At 36.8% G+C, this 22,741-nt stretch overlaps 2 protein-coding genes and 2 pseudogenes across 2 annotated transcripts; 1 reads left to right on the plus strand and 3 right to left on the minus strand.

The window, feature by feature from the left end:
• Positions 1–1,177: 1,177 nt before the first annotated feature.
• On the minus strand, positions 1,178–4,747 carry LOC121774537 (annotated as a pseudogene).
• A 2,990-nt stretch (positions 4,748–7,737) lies between these two features.
• On the plus strand, positions 7,738–12,114 carry LOC121773427 (annotated as a pseudogene).
• Positions 12,115–21,009: 8,895 nt separating this feature from the next.
• Positions 21,010–21,820, minus strand: LOC121773998. Its single transcript, XM_042170918.1, has 2 exons — positions 21,718–21,820; positions 21,010–21,649 (listed from the first exon to the last, which is right to left on the minus strand). The coding sequence occupies exons 1-2, from the start codon at positions 21,814–21,816 to the stop codon at positions 21,308–21,310; spliced, it is 441 nt and encodes a 146-aa protein (XP_042026852.1). The 5' UTR covers positions 21,817–21,820; the 3' UTR covers positions 21,010–21,307.
• Positions 21,821–21,885: 65 nt separating this feature from the next.
• LOC121774538 (serine/threonine-protein phosphatase 7 long form homolog) lies at positions 21,886–22,735 on the minus strand. The gene is made up of 3 exons (XM_042171396.1): positions 22,396–22,735; positions 22,228–22,315; positions 21,886–22,149 (listed from the first exon to the last, which is right to left on the minus strand). Exons 1-3 carry the CDS (start codon positions 22,707–22,709, stop codon positions 21,886–21,888), a joined length of 666 nt encoding a protein of 221 aa, XP_042027330.1. The 5' UTR covers positions 22,710–22,735.
• Positions 22,736–22,741: the final 6 nt, after the last annotated feature.

Raw genomic sequence — 22,741 nt, forward strand, 5'->3', positions numbered from 1 at the left:
ATTGGTTTGAAGTTTGGTGGTGGAGCCTGGTCTGAAAAGGATGAAGTTCTTGAGGGATTTTGTGATTCGGATTATGCTGCCAACTTGGACAACAGAAAATCCCAAAGTGGCTACATATTCACGTTATTTGGCACAGCAGTGAGTTGGAAATCAAATCTACAGTCTGTGGTTGCATTGTCTACGACCGAGGCTGAGTATATTGCGCTAACAGAGGCTGCAAAGGAAGGAAAATGGCTGCAAGGGATACTACAAGATCTAGGAATGAAGCTGGGAGCAGTGAAGATTAACTGTGACAGCAACTCGGCTATATGTTTAGCAAAACATCAAATGTTCCATGAGAGGTCGAAGCATATAGATGTGAGGAGACACTTCATCAGAGATGAGATTCAAAGTGGAAAGATCAATGTGGTGAAAGTTCCTACCGAAGAAAATGCATCAGACATGTTGACAAAATCTCTGCCAACTTCGAAATTCAAACATTGTTTGAAGTTGGTTGAGATTGTGGAGTGTTGAAGCTTGTAACAAGGATTGAGAAGGGAATCCGGATATTGATGGAGTTTTGCAAGGACAAGGTGGAGATTTGTGAAAGTGTGTCCATGCAAACTACTGGAGCTCGGCTTCTGAGCTCGGAAATGAAGCTCGGCTTTGAGTCCGGTTGTGATCGAGTGGTGGAGCCTCGGCAGCTCCGAGAAGAGATCAAGAAATAAAGCTCGGCTTTGAGCTAGCCGAGAAAGGCAGTTCGGTTGATAGCCGAGAAAGGCAGTTCGGTTGATAGCCGAGAAAGGCAGTTCGGTTGATAGCCGAGAAATGCAGTTCGGTTGCTAACCAAGAATGGCAGTTCGGTTTTAGCCGAGCAGCGGTTATAACTAACTTTGGGAAATAGAGTTAGTTGGATTTTATTTCTTGATTGCATCTTGTATAAATAGCTCGATAGAGCTCAGTAGTGAGAGAGCAGAATTACACCATATACACACACTCAGAGAGATTAAATCTCAAGATAGCAAGCAGTTGTGAGCGGTAGAGTGTGAGTGTGAGTTCGTTGTAATTGTAAAGAGTTCGTCAATAAGATTCCGGTCATCTTCTCCGTGGACGTAGGTGGATTATCACCGAACCACGTTATATCGTTTGCGTGCTTTATTTCCTCGTTCGTGCGTGTGTGAGATCGGCGGTATCACGACCCAACAGTTACTTTCTTTTATTGCCATAAAAAACATAAAACACAATAGAATTCATACCATATTATATGGTACAACTATTTTGACTACATATGATTGGAAATGACTACGCCTCAAATGCATCAACCAACAACGCAATGATATGAGGCTTCAAACCTTTGGGTTGAGTGTATCCATCTTCATTGTTTTTGTAAGTAACATCTGTTACCCGGTCAAAATTGAAGATACGCGTGAGAAGATCCCAAGATTTATAACAAGACGGCCTTAACATCTCCTCATTGCTCTCTATCCATGCGTTCGTAGATAATTCGATAAATTTGGTCATCACCTCTTCTTTTGTCACACCATTTTCTTTCATGTAGCTTTCAACCCCAATTGCAAGTTGTCCTCTCTCCATCTCAAACTAAATACCACAAATAGTATTCAAAATTATTCTCTAACTGAAAAAGTAGTTGATTAATATCAAGATAAATATGCATATGTATATGATGAAGTCTTTTGCAATAGACGTCGGTAGTATATGCGCACCTCATAAGAACCAATGTCATCAAGTAAGCGGCCTATTGTGAGTGCTGCCACAAATATTTTAGGCTTCTTACTCAGCCACTCGAAGTCTTCCTTTCGAGCAGAGCCTATTCCCATAAAAGAAGAGGGGACCAGATAACCGAAGGTGCTCGTAATGAGACCAGGCTTTAGGTATTCCTCAAATGATGGCAAGTTACCCTCTAAGAACCACTTCGCCTCCTCAAAGTAGTACCTCACCAATTCCTTTAGCTATATATGGATCATATCAAATCAAATCAAATTGGTAAGAATACACACTCTTGTAAAAGTAATACTAATAGTAATAGTAATAAGAATGTCCTTATATATAACACAAATCATACTCCTTCTATGGCATAGTATGATGCATAGGATCGTCCTTCCTTAGCTAATTCTTCCTCAAATTGAATGTAGGGTTCCAAGATAGCTTTATAGAGAGGTCTCATGTACTCGGGGAGTCGAGAGAGTTCTCCAAAATCCCACCTTATAAGCAAGCATATAAGTTGGTCAAATGCATCAAAAGTAGTAAATGGATGAATTTAGAAAAGGAATAACAAACATTGGAGAAGCATGAAATGGAACGATGATAGGAAATGTATGTATGTAAAAGATGAATAACAAAACTTTGATGATTCATTTGTTTGATAGACACAAGGAATGGAAGCGATGTTCGTTGAGAGAGTGAGAGAGCCAAAATTTGAAGGTGGAACTAAGAGGTTTGGGGGAGGAATGCTTATTCCTAATAAGAACTCGAACGGAGATGGAATGGTCTTGGATTTTACCTTTGTATTGCCTCGGTGAAAACCTCAAGTTCCTCAATCGTACCATAAGCATCATATGTGTCGTCTATAACTGATGCGATAGCAATGCTCTTGGCAAGAACGACTCGGGCACAAGAATATTGTGGCTCATATTGCACTCCCAATTCTTTCCACCACCTATGTATATGTATAGCAGTTAGTATTGACACTACACTACACATATATGGACCTTTTTTGATTTAAAATTATGCTACCTTGAGACTTGCTGGAGCTCCTTTTTGTGCCGCATCTGCAAGAGGTTATAGTCTAATTTGGCAAACTTGATTAGGGTGTCGTTTCTGTGCTCTTCTTCTTCGTACTTGTCGATGTAACTTCGTGCTTCAAGTCTAGGAATCCCCCAGTGCAAGGGCTGCACAAGGCACGTTCAACTTGCTTCTTGAGGGGTGATCCGAGGGTTGGCCACATTGATTTCAATGTGGCAGTAGTAAAAGCAAGTGCCTCGTCTAGTATGGTTTCTCCGCGTGTTCTAAGATACGAAGCTTCATACAAACTCAGCATACCCTTCGCGTCGCTCTTAAGTCTCTCTTTGAATTTCCCCTTCGCATCAGTCCATTTACCAAATATTTTTGCTTCAAATTTAGGTTATTTACATAGAGGAATGGAGAAAATTGCGGAAAATCGAACAATTATACAATATTTGCCTTATGTAACACGTTGGGATTATTTAGCTACCATGTTTACAGAAGCAATAACCGTAAATGGACCCGAACAGCTAGGCAATATTCAAGTACCTAAAAGGGCTAGCTATATTAGAGATCGGCAGCTGCCAGTATGTCTCGGGGTAACAAAAATGTATTGTTTTGGGGTATATCAAGGTTTAGTCTTTGGTTCATATTTCGTCGACCAATCCTTCCCAATTCGTAAATTAGGCATAGATTTGTTATTTATAGTTCAGTACATAATAAATAGGAGTAATATTCACAAATTAAAAAGGAAAGTGTGACATCTATTATGAGACAGAGGGAGTATGTATATATACCAGATGATATAGGTTAGTCGTGCTGCCTGAATAATCGAAAATGGAAAGCAACAGTGTACATATCATACGCTTCATCATCGTGATAATTCGTATTGAGATGGAAAAATTGTTGCAGTTTGTCTTCGATCTCATTCTCAAAATGATACGAAACGCCTAGGCGCTCGAGTTTGTTGATCAGATTCATGGTGTCTATCATTTTAGTTTCTGGAGCAGTTAGCAGACTTCGAACATCATTTTTCAGCACTTCAATGGTCTTTGAATATTTTTCTAAAACCTATAGTGCAAGGAATTCAATCTTTGTTATAAAAATAAAAAAAGTGAAAGCGTAGACATATAGTATGATATAGATATATACCTTGAAATCAGAAATGTGATTGATGAAGTGATCACCCCCCACAAGCTAGGTGGGAACTTGGACTCAGGGATGATAGAAACTGTTGGAATTTAGAGCCGCCATTAACAAATCAAGAACAACAAATTGTGTTGGAGATAGGAGAGTGACCGGAGAAGAAGGATCGAGGAGGGTGAGAGCCATCGGAGATCAAAATAGAGAGTGGGCAGGGTAGCGAATCGAGCTCGATTTGGAAGAAGTTTTCATTTGGTGAAGCCGAAAGAAGAGAGGAGGCAAGACAATATATTCTTTCAAAGTAAGTGAGCAGTTTATGTCAGTAAAGTACTATCGATTGCTGGAGTACTAGTAAATAAGGGTAGAATTGTCATACAAAATTATTAACGGTAAGGTGAGTCGATCATTAAAAGATAAGAGTATGCAATGAACATAGACAAAAATATTCTCTTAGTCCCACAATAATATGCATTCTTTCGTTTTTATTTCATCCCACAAGAATATGCACTTTTCAATTTTGGAAACGTTTTTCTCTCTAATGAGGTGTGACTCATTTCCACCAACAATATTTTAACTATATTTTTCTTTCTACATCTCTCTTAATTTAACTAATTTTGTATTAAAACTCGTGTCAAATTCAAATTGCATATTTTTTGAGGACGGAAGGAGTAGTACATTGTATACATAATGAATGACAATGATCTAGTTGGTGGAATCGAGCAACGTACAAACAGCGGTTATCCAAAGATCAGAAGTTCACAAGAATTGATTAGAGCTGGGAGATGGTTGGGTCAAAATTTGAAGTGACGGTTGTTGGTTATTTGTATGCTTGTCAAAACGGGTAGCGGTTATTGGGTAATTAATAACCCAACCCGATAGCCATTACCCGCAAAAACCGGGTTCGAGTACTAATTAAAATAGCTAAAATAATCGGGTATAGCCGAAATGCCTTGTGGGTTGGGTGCAGCCCAATGGGTCGACCGGCTTAACCTGCCAACACAAACGGGCTAGCCAATTTCTAATTGGGTTGTAACTCTACATTTAGTAGACTAATTGGATCAGCCTATCGGGTTTGAGTTGAACTGACATCCCTATTTTCCTAGTTGTTAAAATAAAGCAAACAATTACCAATGAAATTATAAAATTTGGTAAAATTTTGATATATTATGGGATTTTAAAAATCGGTATAAGGAATCATGAAATTAACATTGTTTACAACTATTTCACGAGATTTGATCTGAGTGAAATCATATTTGATGTTGTAGCCTAAAACTCATACGTAGATAAAACAGTTGACGAATTATACGGCGTGGTCTGTTGAGACAAAATACATAGAAGAATTAGCTAAGGAAGGATGATTCTACACATCATACTATACCATAGGAGTATGATTCGTGAAAATTTTTATTAGTATTACTATTACTCTTACGAGAATGCATATTCTTACCAAATTAGATTTGATTTGATATAATCCATAGACCATAGTTAAAAGAATTAGTGATCGAGGTATCAGAAGGGAAAGTGGTTCATAGAGGGTATTCATATACTTCCTCTCCTCTGTCCCATAAAAATATGTTACATTTTAAATGGTATGGAGGTTAATGCACAAATAATTCATAAAATTATATCAGCACTTGAAGAATGAATGACCATAAATTAGTCATCAATAATTAGTTTATTATATATAGGTCTGTGCGAGACAAACGGCAATATATAATATGCACATTTCTAAAATTGTTTACTCACATGTCCATTCAACAAGATCTCAAAATCAATCTTGACAATGAAATATTGTGTATTAACACGTTTAAACAATGAGATTTCCGAAATCAATCTTTTAAAATAACTGGACCAATGATAAGTAAATCTACAAAGCAATTGATTCAAAGTTCATGTCCCCAACATTAAGGTCATATTATAGGCACACAACATGCACAAAGTGTATAATCAAAGCTTGATGATCTCATTAAGTAGGCATTATAAATTTTAGTTTATAACAATAAAAATAATATACTATTATATGATAATAAAAAAAATTATTAGTTTTAAAATAAGTATATAATTCATAATTTTAAATTAAAATTAAAAATTTCTTACTTAGTTGTTATTTTATTAAAATTAAAATTAAAACAATAAGTAGTAATAATAACAATAACAATAGTTATTATTATAATTATTATATACTATAATTTAAATAATTATAGTTATCCTAATAAATTACTCCCTCCGTACCTTCATAGTTGATGCATAACTTTTCGGCAAGAAGTTTAAGAAATATTGTTTAGTGCGTCAAACAGATAGATAAAAAAGTAAGATTTAAAAAAAAGTAGGAGAATAGAGTAGGAAAGTGAATAAAGTAGAGATAATAAAGAAAATAGAGTAAGGTAAGTGTGAGAAAAGGAGTTAATTATTACTATGAAGAATTTTTCAAAATGAAAAAAGTGACTCAACTATAAGAAAACGAGAGAGTATTAGTCGCACGTGTGACACATTTCTTTTGAATGCATAGTTTTAGTTAATTATGTTTAGTAGTTAAATGAAAATGAGAATGACATTTTATTAATATGATATGCCATATGTTAATAAACAATTTGAGACATGTGAATATTATATCATGGTCGGTTGTCTCTGAATGCATATTTTTAGTTAATTATGTTTAGTAGTTAAATGAAAAGAGAATGACATTTTATTAATATGATATGCCATATGTTAATAAACAATTTGAGACATGTGAATATTATATCATGGTCGGTTGTCTCATACAGACCTAGCTAGTACTAAACTAAACAATGATTAGTCCGCCAATTAATTAGCTTTTCAATAATTGAGGCTGATATAATCTTGTTTTGTTTTTTTCATAACCACTAGCTAACTGCCTCAAGTGGAAGTCTGAAATTTTCAAATTGACATTTGATGGGAAATGCACTTCTCCAATTGAAAAGATGATAATCATGGATAAAACATTTTAAAAGAAATTTTGAAACTGACATTTGACATGCACTTCTCCAATTGATAAGATCATAAGATGATATTCATGGATAAAAACATTTTAAAAGGGTAAACGGCCCCATTTCTAACAACTCGATGTCACCGAACTATTACATTCCTATTAGTGGTGCACCGTTTTATAAAAATAAATTAATCTTTTTTATATTTCATAAAAATAGCCTATATTTATTTATAGAATTTCTTTTACTTAGTCATTTATGAGTCCCACCTCCACTATGTTATTTCAACTATTTTTTCTCTTCTACTTTACCAATTATATTACTAAAACTCATGTAATCCCAAATGACATATTTCTATGGGATGAAGAGAGTAAGTATTATTTCGGCATGTTTTATTATAGTTGGGTATTTTTTTTCTTTTTAGCATAATATAATACTTAATCTTTCTTATTTTGCTCTATCTTTTATTATCTTCTCCTCTACTTTATCCCATCTCTTACTTTATTTACTTATAATTTTCCTACTTTATTTAATTTATTCTCATTTTACTTAATTTATTATATATTTATTCATTAATCTCCATACCCAGAAAAACGATTTCATACTAATGAAACAGAGCAATATACTTATTTGCATCAGTATGACTAAAATAATCATTCTAGCGTTGAGCATGGTCAAACCAATGGAACAGAGGAAATACTAAACATATATACTTACTTCTCTCACAAGTTGGAGTATACTTTAATGATTAATGATTAATGATTGATTAAGAATCCAAGTTGGAGTATTAGTTAACAAGTTGGAGTATACTTTAATGATTAATGATTAATGATTGATTAAGAATCCAAGTTGGAGTATTAGTTAACACGCGGAGAAATTAACCTTTTTTTCAGTCCTCTGCCTATATATACATGGCTAATGGTGTCATGTTTAAGAACATCACTCACTTTCCAAACCTCTTGTCTTCTTATTTCGAATTTGCATACAAACATGGCGGCTCATGATCGCCCTGAGTCCAACTTTCCCCCGAGCTTGTGGGGTGATCAGTTCATCAATCACGTTTCTGACTCCAAGGTATATTACTCTCTCTGTCCACCATTTTGTCATTTTAGGTTGTCTACGATTTAAAGAATTATTTTTTTTTCACCTTTTGATATATGAATTCCACATTCCACTAACTTTTTGCACTCTCAATCCATTTTAAAACTAATACCTACAAAAAATAGGTCACATATTCCATTTTTTTTCTCTTTTTTTTCTCATAAAGTCAAATAATTTCTTAAAATTTATACAGATCAAAATGACTTGTTAAATGATAGACGGAGGGAGTAATATATATCTATGTCTACACTTTTTTTTTAACTTTACCTATCTAGGTTGAACAAAGATTTCTTGAACAAATTAAAGTTCTTTCCTTTCATAAACTAGGTTAGGGACGAGTTATTTTATATGGTTTGTAAAATTGATGCTTTAATTGAGAGTCCTAACGGCTAATAGTGGTGGTTTGATAAGGGAATTAGTCTTGACCAACGAGGATATTTGGGACTTAACTTAGAATGGTGGTTTGACAAAAAAATCAATTGTGACCAACCACAACATTATTTTGGGAACTACTCTGTCCCCAAATAATATACACTTTGGGTTCGGCACAGTTTTAATGCAAAATTGGTAAATAAGAGAGAAGTAGAGAGAAAAAATAATTAAAGTATTATTAGAGGGAATGTGGTCCCACCTCATTAGAGAGAAAAATGTTTCTAAAATTGGAAAGTGCATATTCTTGTGGGACGAACTAAAAAGAAAATAGTATATATTCTTGGTGGGCGGAGGATGTACTAGGCTAGTATTTCAGAATGAGCTCTTTTGTTTGGTAGGCAACTAATGATTATCATTTATTATTATTTGTCATTGTAGGTCATAGAAAAATACTCCGAGGCAGTTGAAGAGATGAAAAATGATGTTCGAAGTCTGCTAACAGCTCCAGAAACAAAAATGATCGACACCATGAATCTAATCGACACACTCGAGCGCCTTGGCGTTTCGTATCACTTTGAAAACAAGATCGAAGAAAAGTTGCAACACTTTTTCCATCTCAATACGAATTATCACGATGATGAAGCCTATGATTTGTACACCGTTGCTCTACATTTTCGACTGTTCAGGCAGCATGGACACCGTATATCTACTGGTATATATATGTGTGTATTATATATATACCTTTCTTGTTTTAGTTTGGCTATAAATAATACTAATATGAATTTTTTTTAAGCAGAAATATTTGGTAAATGGATGGATGAGAAGGGGAATTTCAAAGAGAGCATTAGGCCATCCACAACGCTGTCTCTATACCGTCTCTTAAACCGTCTCTTAACTACTATTTGAGCACTATTTGAGGGCCCCACTGTCCTTTTTTCCTCCATCTCTTAACTAAGAGACGGAACCTGCAACGCTCCGTCTCTTAACCGTCTCTATACCGTCTCTTAATTACTATTCATTCAATTTAATTTATAATTTTTTTTAAAACCCAATTCAATTTAAACAAACACACTTTATTAAAATTAAAACAATATTACAACTTAACATTAAAAAAAACGAAGACATAATTAAAATTCTAAAAAAATAAAAATGACATAATTTAATCTTCTCCGCCAAAGTTTTCCCAAATGTGCTCAATTAGATCCTCTTGGAGTTGGGTGTGGGTGCTAGAGTCGCGTTGTCCTTGCCCGAATAGCCAACCGTTCTTGTATAGATGGATGCGCTCCACTTCGCGGCGGACTACTTGCGGTTGAGCTTCCGGGGGATTCGGGGTCGAACCAATTTCCGGCATCGGGTCCTTCGTCTCGGACAATCATGTTGTGCAAGATTATGCACGTATACATGATTGTTCCATTAATTGGCGCATTTGCTCAAAATGATCCATTTGTTTGAGTTGATTGAAGATGGAAATTGGAGTGATAGAGAGGATTTGAGAGGAATAGATGTGTGTTTGTGTTTGAAATGAGTATGGAAAAGAATTATTTATAGAGTAAAAAAATAAAAATTTAAAAAATGAAAATAAATATTTAACGGTAATATTACTGTTTGAAAAAAAAAAATTTTTTATTAAAATCGATTTTTTTTAAAAAAAATGAATTATTGCGTCATCAGTGACGACGCCCACTCGCGGGCCAGCGAGTGGGCGTCACACACGCATGGGGACGTGCCACGTGTCCCTGGCGCGTGGCGAGACATCTCGTCTCGTGTCTCGCCGAGACGAGCTACGCGACGAGACGGGCGCGAGCTGGAGACGAGATGGGCGCTGCAATGCGTCTCGCGGGGGTCTCGTCTCTCCGAGACGAGACGCGAGCCCGGCGCGAGACGCGTTGTGGATGGTCTTAAGAGCGACGCGAAGGGTTTGCTGAGTTTGTATGAAGCTTCATATCTTCGAACGAATGGAGAAACCATACTAGACGACGCACTAGCTTTTACTACGGCCACCCTCAAATCAATGGTGCCAAACCTCAGATCACCCCTCAAGAAGCAAGTTGAGCATGCCCTAGTGCAGCCCTTGCACTTGGGGATTCCTAGAGTTGAAGCACGCATTTACATCGAGGTGTATGAAGAAGAAGAGAACAAAAACGAAACCCTAATCAAGTTTGCCAAATTAGACTTTAACCTATTGCAAATGCTGCACAAAGAGGAGCTCCAGCAAGTTTCAAGGTAACCTAATTTTCAATAAAAAAAGTCCATTAGATGTGTAGTGTTAATAATACTAGTTACAAATAATCTTGATTGCTATATACTATATACATATAGGTGGTGGAAAGAATTAGGGCTTATCTCCAAACTTCCTTATGCAAGAGATAGGATAGTAGAGTGTTACTTTTGGGCTATGGCAGTGCACCATGAGCCACAGTATTCTCATTCCCGTACCGGTCTCACCAAGGCCATTGTGATGTCATCTGTATTAGACGACACGTACGATGCTTATGGTACGATCGATGAACTTGAGGTTTTCACCGAGGCAATACAGAGGTAAACTCTAACAACATGCTTGAATCGTCATCATTTGGAATCTGCATTTCTACTAGCTAGATTAGATCACTTCATCCTATCAAGTGAATGAATCATCCAAGTTCTGTTATTTATTTCCTACATTCATTCCCACCTTCACTCTTATTTCTACCTTCATGTCAAAGGTTTGTTAATTTTTTCCTATACTCATTTCTTTATTACTTTATTCCATTAACTTCCCTTCAGTTTCACTTCATCATGATACCAAGCATGTATAACTTAACCATGCAACTCTTATTATGTGCTTGCTTATAAGGTGGGATGATGGAGAAATCCCTCGACTCCCCGAGTACATGAGACCTCTCTATAAAGCTATCTTGGAACTCTACATTCCATTTGATGAAGAATTGGCCAAGGAAGGACGATCCTACGCATCACACTACGCCATAGAAGGGGTATGATTTGTGTTATGTATAAGGAAATTTTTATTACTATTAATCTTACAAAAGTGTGTATTCTTACCAAATTTGATATGATATGATCCATAGCTAAAGGAATTGGCAAGGGGCTACTTTGAAGAGGCGAAGTGGTTCTTAGAGGGTAACTTGCCATCATTTGAGGAATATCTAAAGATTGGTCTCATTACCAGCACCTACGGTTATGCGATCCCCTCTTTATTTATGGGAATAGGATCTATTCGAAAGGAAGACTTCGAGTGGCTAAGCGAGAAGCCTAAAATATATGTTGCCACATTCATAAAAGGTCGCTTACTCGATGACATAGGTTCTTATGAGGTATGCATATACATATCTCTATACCTTTCAATTAGGGAATAGTTTTTGAATACTATTTGTGGTGTTTAGTTTGAGACGAAGAGAGGTCAACTTGCCATTGGGGTTGAAAGCTACATGAAAGAAAATGGTGTGACAAAAGAAGAAGCAATGGCCAAATTCATGGAATTATGTAGTAACGCATGGAAAGATACCAACGAGGAAATGCTAAGGCCGTCTTGTTATAAATCTAGGGATCTTCTTATGCTTATCCTCAATTAAGACCGTGTAACATATGTTACTTACAAAGACAAAGAGGATGGATACACTCAACCGGAAAAGGTTTTGAAGCCTCATATCCTTGCCTTGTTGGTCGATGCATTTGAGGTTTAGTCATTTAGAATGGTATGTAGCAGTCAAAATATATGGTTGTACCAAAATGGGAGTATATGTTATGTAATTCTATTTTGTTCTTATGTACTATTGTTATGCTATGCTTCTTTGATAGCAATGAACTTATGATCATGAATTTGAATTTCCTAGACTTGTCTTGAAGATCCAACAAAAAAAATGCAAATAAAAATATGGATAGAAAGAAGATTAAGAAGGATGTGTAATAATATGTAAACTTTCAAATATGCATAAGAGACTTTTATGAGAATTAATTATTAAGTTTATAAACAATTTCAGTTTATTTTAATTTCCAAGTTTGACGTTTGAAGAGTATTTACATGCTTACTTGATTATGTTTATAAGTTTATGATATAAAAAAATGAATAAGCTTGTGCAATTAATTTGGGAATATTTGAAATAATCATGTTTGGACAAAGTATATATTTTGTGATCATCAAAGATGAGTAGTGAAATAAGCTTTTTTCAATTTGTCATATACCTTAATACTATGAAATAATATTTTATACGCTTTGATTGAGAAATACGACGAAAGTTATCTGTTGACATATGCTTTGATTGATACTTGTGCAATGCGAGTTAAAGAAAATTGGTTAGGTTATATAGATGATGAAGCTTGTATTATTATTTATTACTACGTAACTCCGTCTCGTATTAGGAATCACATTTGCTTTTCTGCACTTGTTTTATAAAAATAATGCTAATAAATAGTTAAAGTGGAGAAAGAGCAACTGTGACATCTTTTGTGGGACGAAGGAAATAATAAATAATAAAAGCTTCATCATCTATATAACCTTACCAATTCTCTCTCTTACTTTACTATTTTTCCATTTTAACTATTTATTAGTATCATTTTTATAAAATAAGTGCAGAAAAGCAAGTGTGACTCCTAATGCAGGACGAAGGTAGTAATAAATAATCCTTCTGTCCCAATACCATAAAAATATTTGCACTTTTCTATTTTCATCCGTCCCATAAAAATATGAGCATTTTCATTTATAGAAAATTGTCTTCAAGACCCCAACTCATTACAGATACACATCAACTTATTTACAACTGATTTGAATCAAATTGTAGTCCTTTATTGTATTATCTTAATATAGTTTTTAAGGTAAAAAATGGACTCATTTTGATATATCATAGGATAAAAGACCAAGCTCTAAGAGAGATAGGAGAAAGGAAAAAGGTCCGAATTTGATCAGTAATCAGCCTTTCAAGATTAATTTAAAATGCTTCTACAAGTTCACCATTGCATTCACCTTCGAAAGAACTTCGTGTGGATACCTCGCACGCCTCAATCGTAGCCCGGTAGAAGAAGATACGGTTGTTTTACGAATACTGGGCAATGCAGTGCAAAACGCGCGACCGGACGTTCAAAACGCCCAACCTGTTCGAGAGTCAGAAAAAATGCCCGACCGGGCGTTGTGCACTGTGCAGATCGCCTGACTGGGCAAATGGTTCTGGGCCTATTTTTAAGCCATAACTATTTAAATAGCTAGGGCACGACTTACAAGACATCTTTTGACGGCTGGAGGCGATTTTTAGAGAGAGAAAAAGGCCCGGAGTCCTTTTTGGGAGGAAGAAGAAGAAGCTTGTGGCTAATTCTTCCCTAATCATGCCCATATGGTAGCATTTACTTGTTTTCTTATATTGTTGCCCACTATGAGTGGCTAAATTTTAGGAATTACTCCTAGTTAGTTAGGGAAGCTTGTAGATATAAATCCATGATTGTGTTTTGATTGATTTCCGTATTTTAGTTCTTATCTATGTTTTTATTTCAATCCGTGTTGTTTTTTCTAGGAAACTTAATCTGGTAATGGCTTTAACTTCAATGTCTCTTTAACTTGGAGTAGGGAGCTAACATAGATAAGGAACCATAGGCTAAAACTGATAAGGGGATAGTCTGGGGTGGATCTTGTGTGTTGAACGTTCTTAGAAGCCAATTCCGAGCTTACTATGCGACTGTAGGAGTGAGGGTTTGGTGAGTAGAGCCTAGGAGACGTGATCAACTTATCCTAGGTGTAAAATTCCAAGATCAGTGATCAGCTGTGTGAGAGCGTAAAATCAACACGTCCCGATAAATACTGGAAAATAATTAGACTTTAGGATTCATGTGAACAAGTAATCCGAAAGAAGCTAGGAGTAGTCTTCCCTCTTTATCGTGATTCCCTTGCATTTTTTTCCTTCTCGTTTCGTCCTTCACTCGCCTCTTGATCAAAAATCCAAAATTAAACTATTTAACTTCTTTTTAGTTAGGTTTACTAGTTTTAGCAATTAATCTCCTCCGTATGGGTTCGACACCTTTTATACTGCATTGCACGTCTGTATACTTGCAGAAGTAGTATTTTTAGGGAATTATTACTTGTTTTGTGTACTTCAACTGCACCCTAAAAATCACAACAACAACTTGTATCACAATGGCTCACCATTACAACTTATTAAACACTAATACTAATATGAGTCTCACTATCCAATAACTACCCTCCTCATTATCTCTCTTACTTTATTAATTGTGCATTAGTTCTCGTGCCTTTTTTAAATGCATACTCCCTCCGTCCACGAAAAAATAGTCTCGTTTTGTCCTTTTGGTATATCCACAAAATATACTATTTCTATAAGTGGAAAGTCTCTCTCATACTTTATTCACTTTTTCTCCTCTCTCCTATACTTTACCTACATTTTCTTCATATCTCTCTTACTTTACCTACATTTTCTTCATATCTCTCTTAACTTTACCAATTTTTTCATTAAAATCCGTGCCGTCTATAAATGTGACTATTTTTTGTGGACGAAGAGTGTATATTTTTATGGGACGGATGTAATATATTTTGAGATGAAAATGAAGGTTAAAGAGAGAGTTATGGTTTCTGAATTAGTCGAGTTAATTGTTATGCTTTAATCGATTTTACAGTTTAAAAGAAGTTTTAGGATGTTCAAATATTCAAATTTGACTTGAGGCAGCTAGATAGTGTATGGCTATGAAAAAAACAAGATTATATCAACGCAGCTTCAATAAGCTAAAGCTAGTGGCAAATTTAAAATTATTGACCATAAATTAGTCATTACTATTTAATTTATTAGGTCTATCCGAGACAGACGACAACAACATAATATGCGCATTTCTGAATTTTTTTCATCCACGTGTCAATAAGATTTTCAAAAATCAATCTCGACAACGAAATTGTTGATTTACGCGTCAATTCAATAAGATTTTCAAAATCTATATTTTAAAAGCAAAAATTAACAAAACTATTGGTTCAAAGCCTAATCAGTTGAGTTACATGTCTAACCGATAAATGCAGTTTTATTTTGGGAACCAACATTTATTTAATAATTTTTGGCATCATAAATAATTTATTCTGCCATATGAGAGGTAATAGAAGAATAATAATAAGAAGAAACAGATTCTGAAAAATGATTTCTGATGCCATAAATTACTCCACGAATCTTGGTTCCCAAAATAAAGATCGCCAACATTTTCTTTCATTAGACGAAAATAATATAATATTCTTTTCATCCTATAAAAATAGAGATAATTTCTTTTTCTGTCTATCCCATAAAAATAATCAATTTTCATTTATGGAAAGTTCTTCCCAACTCATTACCTATATACATCAATTTATTTACCATGTATACCACTAGGACCCATCATTAAAAATTAATAATAATGTAGGTTCCACTATCCAATAAAAATATTTTAAGAGACCGTCTCCTTTTTTTATTTTATTTTATCAGTTATGCATTAATTCATCTCTCAAATGTCCATATTTTTGTGGGTGGAGGGAGTATATATATTTCTAAAATTGTTTATTCATATGTCTACTTTATAAGATTCTCAAAATCAATCTTGACAATGAAATCGTATATATATTCACGTGTTTACGCAATAAGATTATCGCAATCAATCTTTTCAAATATTGACAATGAAATTGTTTATTCACGTGTTTATGCAATAAGATAATCAAAATCACTCTTTTAAGAAATGGACTGGTAAGTGAATCGACGAAGCTATCGATTCATAGTTCAACTAACGAAGCTATCGATTCATAGTTCAACTAGGTCTGATCGGTTAAATTACGTGTCCAAATAATACTAGCAAATATTCCTAACACTAAAGTCATATTATAAGCACACTACGCCTTAAGTGCATAATCAAGCACAATTATGATCCATAGGATTAAAAAACAGAATAAAGATAAATGATATTCCATCCGTCCGCGAGTAGAAGTTCCGTTTTTCCATTTTAGTCCGCCCGTGAATAGGAGTCCCGGTTCACTTTTACCATAAATGATAATAGGGTCTTACATTCCACTAACTCATTCCACTCGCATTTCATTTAAAACTATTATATACAAATGGACCCACATTCCACTAAGCTATAAAAAAATATACATTCAAATCCTACTATACACGAGAAAAACGCGTTTATAGGAGATTTTGCCTTTAAAATAACGCAAATGTACCCATTTTGTTATCAATTCTATTTATGGGAAAAACGCCGATGAAGTTGGCGTGTTTATAAGTAAAAACGCCAGTGAGATTGGCGTGTCTATACGCAAAAACGCCAACATAGTTGGCGTTTTACAATGCCACCGTATCTTGCTCGTATTTTTAACCAAAATACTTAAATTTGAACACGCCAATCTTGATGGCGTCTTTACTAAATAAAACGCCAAGGTCATTGGCGTGTTTAACGTAAAAAACGCCAACCTGATCGGCGTTTTTCGGTTGAACCATATATCTCAGATCTCCCCCAAAATCGCAGACCCTAATCACATTTCCTCCCTCCCCAAAACGCGAAAAACCTTCCCAAAGCTGAAAAACGCGAAAACGCTTGCCTTGGTCGGGTTAACCCGGTGGTGGATTGAAGCGTGTAGATTTCTATTTTCGCTCATTTCTTCCAAATATTAGTACTCGCAATCGGTTAGTATATCTAATTTTTAACTCATTCTTCCAAACATTAGTCTACCAATATTTGATGGATTATTATGATAGTATATATTGTAGTGTAATTTAAATAATTATTTGATGGATTGTTATAGTATTATAAATTGTATTGTAATTAATAGAAATATTTTGACCAATTGTTATGGTATTATATGTTGTAGTATATCTAATTTTTTACCCATATTTGATAGGTTGTTATGATAGTATATATTGTAGTGTACTGTAAAGAAATATTTTTGACCAATATTTGTGTTTGACATTAATGCAGATAGTATGACGTGGTGTGTCCATTTATATTGGGGTGGAAATATAATTCCCGGAACAGTTATTTCATATGATCCTCCTTTTGCAAAAGGATTGATTATGTTGGATGAAAGTATTTCCTACGAAAAGCTTGTGGAAACAATTTGTGAAAGAATGGGGATAAACATATTTGAAAACAAACTTCAAATAGTATGGAAACGTCATATATTCTATGGATCTTCAATCACGTATATAGGTATTTTACTAGAAGAAGTATACATGCCACTAATGTTTAGTGAGAGTATGACTACAGGAGGTCAAATTGAATTGTATGTTGAGTATTCGTCAATTACTCAACAACATAGTCATCATCTCATGAGTAATGATGTTGGTACGTCTACGAGAGGCCGAGAACCATATTTCGCTGCAACACAAGATTTTGATGTTGGTACGTCTACGAGAGGCCAAGAACCATGCTTCGATACAACACAAGATTTTGATATTGGAGGCGTGCATTTAGGGGACAGTGACAACCCAGCTGTGGTTGAGGACATAATTGGTCTTGATAAAGCCGACTTTCTTGATCCACAATCACCTTATGATTCTGAAGATGTCGATCCGGATAGTACAGATTCAGATGGTGCTTCGTCGGATGAGGACCAATTTGTTGCTCCAAGTACATCCATTCCGGTTGGAGAAACAGTGGTTGGCGAAACATCAATTGGAGGAAGAGCAGTACGAGAAAGAGTAGTTCCACAGTTCCCACAGCCTGGTATGAACTATTTTCGCACCTTACCAGGTCCATATGATAGTTTTGATCCAAAAAACTTTGAGTCTGATGATCTCAATATGCATTATTGGAGTGAAAAAGATCCGAGCAATGTCGGTTTGCATACTAAATTTAAAACCAAATTGGAATTGAAGTCAGCTGTGACTTTTTGGCATTTGGAAAAAATCCGACAATATACAGTTGTTGAAAGTAAAGGAAAGAGATGGCATGCAGTTTGTAAGTGGCCACAAGGAAATCCGAAAGATAAGTCCTTACCGCCATGTTTGTGGGAGTGCCGAGCAACATTGAGGAAGCATGATGAACACTGGCAAATTAGAGTGTTTAGCACTGCTCATACTTGCATGGGGGATCGTAATTATAATGGGCACGCTAATCTTTCGTCGGGTATGATAGCGTTGAGTGTTCGACATCAGATAGAAAACGATCCTTGCTACAAGGTAAAAGCAATTGTCGCGGATATTGAAAATAGATTTCATGTGAAAGTTAGTTACAAGAAAGCATGGTATGCTCGGAGGACAGCTATTGAGCTTGTGTATGGTTCGTGGGCGTGGAATTTCAAAGTTTTACCAGGTTATTTGAATGAGTTGCAAAGACAAAATCCTGGCACAATTGTCGAATGGTTACATGATGAAAGATTAAGCAACGGTATGAACAAGGTTTTCAAGTACGTATTTTGGGCTTTTGGTCCAGCTGTGGAGGCTTTTCAACTATGCAAACCAGTTTTAACCGTTGATGGAACTCATCTACGTGGACGATATCGAGGTAAAATTCTTATTGCCGTTGGATTTGATGCTAATAAGAAATGTTTGCCTATTGCATATGCCATTGTTGATGAGGAAACCATACAAAGTTGGAATTGGTTTATGGAACGTATTAGAATCCACGTAGCCAAGCATGAAATATGTGTAATATCTGATAGGCATGTGGGAATCATAGATGCAATGAATTCTCCCATATGGAAAGAAGAACCCAATGTGGGGCATCACAGATTTTGCTTGGTACATGTTAGAAAAAATGTTTTGCAGAATCACAAAGGCATCATGGTAAAAAAACTTGTTTGGAAAATTGGTATTGCTACAAAGAAACGCAAGTTTAAGATCAGACGTCGTTTACTTCGAACCATCAACAACGAGGCTGTGCAGTACCTTGATGCCGTGGAGTTAGAAAAATGGAGTTTGGCGTATGACAAACACAAAAGATGGGGTGAGATGACCACTAATATGGTTGAATCTTACAACAATGTGTTGAGAGGCGCAAGACAACTCCCAATTAAAGCTTGCATTGATCTGATATTTTGGAGGACAATAGAATGGTTTAATGAGCGGTCAATTGCATCAACACAGTGTGCCACACCACTTACCCCGTGGGCCCATGCAAAGGTGTGCAAAAATGATGTAAAAGGTCAATTACATAATGTGAGAGTCCCAAACACAATTGCAGGGCTTTACGTGGTTCGAACAAAGCGTCGAATTGGTGGAAAGGGCGGTAATAAGTGGAAGGTAAAGTACTTGTAGTCGAACTGCAAATGTCAAAAGTGGCAGATGTGGAGGCTTCCATGTTCACATGCAGCGGCAGTTGCGCGGTTTAGAAACGAGCCCATGCTGTCGCTTGTTGATAACGTATACCGCACAAGTGTTTGGGTACACCAGTATTCTACGGTGTTCAATCCAATCAGACACCAAGATTATTGGGCTGTGCCTGAATGGACTTTGCAATGTTCACGAGCCCAGTTAATGCCTAAAAGTCGAGGTCGATATCGTACTACTAGGATTCCTAATCAGATGGATGTCCGTGAAGCTGACCAGCCACGCCCCCGACGCCGATGTAAACATTGCCGTCAACCAGGGCACGACAGACGCAACTGCCCGAATGCTTCTTCAAGGATGGATACTCAGTTGGTAGATGATGCCGATGACGATTTTATGCCTCCACCTCCATCAAGATCTGCAGTTCGAGGTCGTCATTCTATCAGCCACACTGATGATGCCGATCATGATGTTATGCCTCCACCTCCACTAAGATCTGTAGTTCGAGGTCGGCATTCTGTCAGCCACACTGGTGGTACAGGCGAAGACATCGGTCTCAGTGATATCCCACATTCTCCACCTAGGTCTTCTGTGCGAGACGATTATTTCGGGGTGGATTTAGAGAATGTCGTTGTGCAAGATACTCCTCCGTCTAGACTCTCCACCGCCAGAATCGGGAAGGGTATCCGTAGCTTCTTTACACGGAGAAGGCGAGACAACTGAATGTGTAACAACTATTTAGCTGAATTGAACATTGTTCTGTTTGTTCTGTTTTACTTATATTTTGGCGGCGTCGTAGTTATTTATTGAATAGAACATTGTTCTGTTTTACTAATATTTTGGCAAGTCATAGAATATGCAAAACGTAAAATTTAGTTTTTTAAAAACGCCACTCAAGATGGCGTTTTTCATAAAAACGCCATCTAAGTTGGCGGGTTTGTGTTAAAAACGCCATCTAAGTTGGCGTTTTTATCTAGAAACGCCTATTTCGTTGGCGTGTTTTAAAGACGCCAACGCCGATTGGCGTGTTTGTTCAGAACCTCAACCTCGGTGTGGCAGAAAATTGCAAAAAATATTTCGGACTTAGACACGCCATCTTGAGTGGCGTGTTTAAAAAAACGCCACTGACGATGGCGTTTTATAGGTAAAACGCCATCGTCGTTGGCGTGTTTTAAAAAACGCCTACTAAGCTTGGCGTGTTTGTTCAGAAACTCAGCCTCGGTGTGGCAGAAAATTGCAAAAAAAATTTCGGACTTAGACACGCCATCTTGAGTGGCGTGTTTAAAAAAACGCCACTGAATATGGCGTTTTATAGGTAAAACGCCATCGTCGTTGGCGTGTTTTAAAAGACGCCTAGTAAGCTTGGCGTGTTTGTTCAGAAGCTCAGCCTTGGCGTGGCAAAAGATTGGAAAAATGTTTCAAGTTAAAAACGCCATCGTGAGTGGCGTGTTTCAAAAAAATGTACCAATCCAACTTATACGAGTTCAAATTATCAACATGCACACGTATAAAAAAGCGGATTTATCAAATTACTAATATACATACGCCAAATGAATGAAAAAACACCAATATCAATACAATATATCAAATTACTTATATAAAGCGTTCAAATCAATGTAAAAACACCAATATAAAAAGTTCGGGCAACGTTCACTCGTCTCGCCTTTTACGCATAAACAGACTACGGATTCCCTTCCCGATGCTGGTCTTAGGGATTCTAGACGGAGGAGTATCTTCAACGACGGCATTCTCTAAATCAATGTCGTCTCTCGCAGAAGACCGAGGTGGAGATTGTTGATCGCTGAGACCGAAATCTTCTCATGTACCACCCGTGTGGCTGACTGAGTGACGACCCCGCACGGCAGATCTTGGTGGAGGTGGAGCCACAAAATCGTCATCAGAATCATCAACCAACTGAGTATCCATCCTTGATGATGACGACTCTCCACCAACTTTCTTCTTTCCACGCCGCTTCGCTTTTTGCCGCACGGGCATGTCAAGGTCCAGCTCAGAGCGCTGTGAAGGACGGTGGTCCATCGTCTCAGCTTCCCCACATATCTGGAGGCCATCTTCAACCATTCTCGAAATGGTGAATAAATCCGGCCGTCCTGACATGTCTTGCTCCCTAAGAAAGTGGCGTATTTTGTGAAGGGTCTCCACCTACAATTTTCAGTGTTAATTACATTTCATCTTATGAAATTAAACAAAGAAAAGTTGTTGAAATCTACCGCGTAGTGATGAGAGGCCGCCGTTTCATGGAAGCCCTCATGAGAATGCACCCCAGGTTTTGTTAGGTACACCACGGTTATCCGGCGAAACCAATCCATGTACTCATCAGTAGCAACAGGCACCATTGAGTACTCCAAATCAACATACACCGTGTCGTGCCTATTATGTCAATCTTGTATATGATTGGCGTGCCACTGAACCCAGTTCCGACCTGCTTTGCCACGTCGATCCTGTTTCATAAAATCAGATCCGTGGAACCGGTCGACAATCGGGATATAAGGTTGGACAATCCTAAATTGTCGCAACACCCGCTGTGGCATGTGTGGCTCAACCATATTCCAGCAGATTAGTGTTGTCATCGACGTCCATATAGGACGACCGGCAACACAAACATCCGGCAGATTTCGCGATTCATACGGCCTCCAAATAAACTAGATATGAAACTTATTTAGTCAAAACAAGTTCAATCAAAACAACACACTAGCAACAATTTAGTTTACGTAAATTACCTGATTGGCATGCATTGTTGAGAACTGATCTCTGAAAGTTTCAATGCAATGCCCCGGTGCTTTTACATAAGAGGCCCGACCAGTCCATCTACAAAAATTAAATTATGAGCGAACAACACAAAAATCAATAAAAATTATGCTTAAAAGAGTAATTAGTGGACAACTTACGCGACTGCACATGGTAAGTAGTCTACGGGCGCGGGGTTCAGCATCTGCGGTCTAATAATTGGGATTCTTTCCCAAGCCCACAGCTGTAACAATGTAAGAGCTCCCCCGACATCGGTCCTCTTACCAAGTGCAGCTTCACATAGATTGTGGTACAAGCAGGCAAGAGTCGCACCTCCCCAGCTATAGCTAGCACATTGTTCTATATCCATGAAAAACTGAAGGTAGAAGAAGGGAATTTTATTACCGGTAGCGTTCGGGATCAGTAGACCACCCAGTAACAGCAGACAATACACACGAGCACGTTGATTGTACATGTATTGCTCGTGGTCATCACTCAACTCAATCC

The sequence above is a fragment of the Salvia splendens genome, chromosome 17 (genome assembly GCF_004379255.2).
Source record: "Salvia splendens isolate huo1 chromosome 17, SspV2, whole genome shotgun sequence".
Classification (NCBI taxonomy): domain Eukaryota; kingdom Viridiplantae; phylum Streptophyta; class Magnoliopsida; order Lamiales; family Lamiaceae; genus Salvia; species Salvia splendens.

Coding starts and splice junctions, on each gene's coding strand:
- LOC121773998 (XM_042170918.1), bottom strand. CDS start 21,816: ATGGATTGGTTTCGCCGGATAACCGTGGTGTACCTAACAAAACCTGGG. Junction 21,650..21,717: donor CGGCCTCTCATCACTACGCG/GTAGATTTCAAC, acceptor TGAAAATTGTAG/GTGGAGACCCTTCACAAAAT.
- LOC121774538 (XM_042171396.1), bottom strand. CDS start 22,709: ATGTACAATCAACGTGCTCGTGTGTATTGTCTGCTGTTACTGGGTGGT. Junction 22,316..22,395: donor TACTTACCATGTGCAGTCGC/GTAAGTTGTCCA, acceptor TAATTTTTGTAG/ATGGACTGGTCGGGCCTCTT. Junction 22,150..22,227: donor CAACAATGCATGCCAATCAG/GTAATTTACGTA, acceptor TTTCATATCTAG/TTTATTTGGAGGCCGTATGA.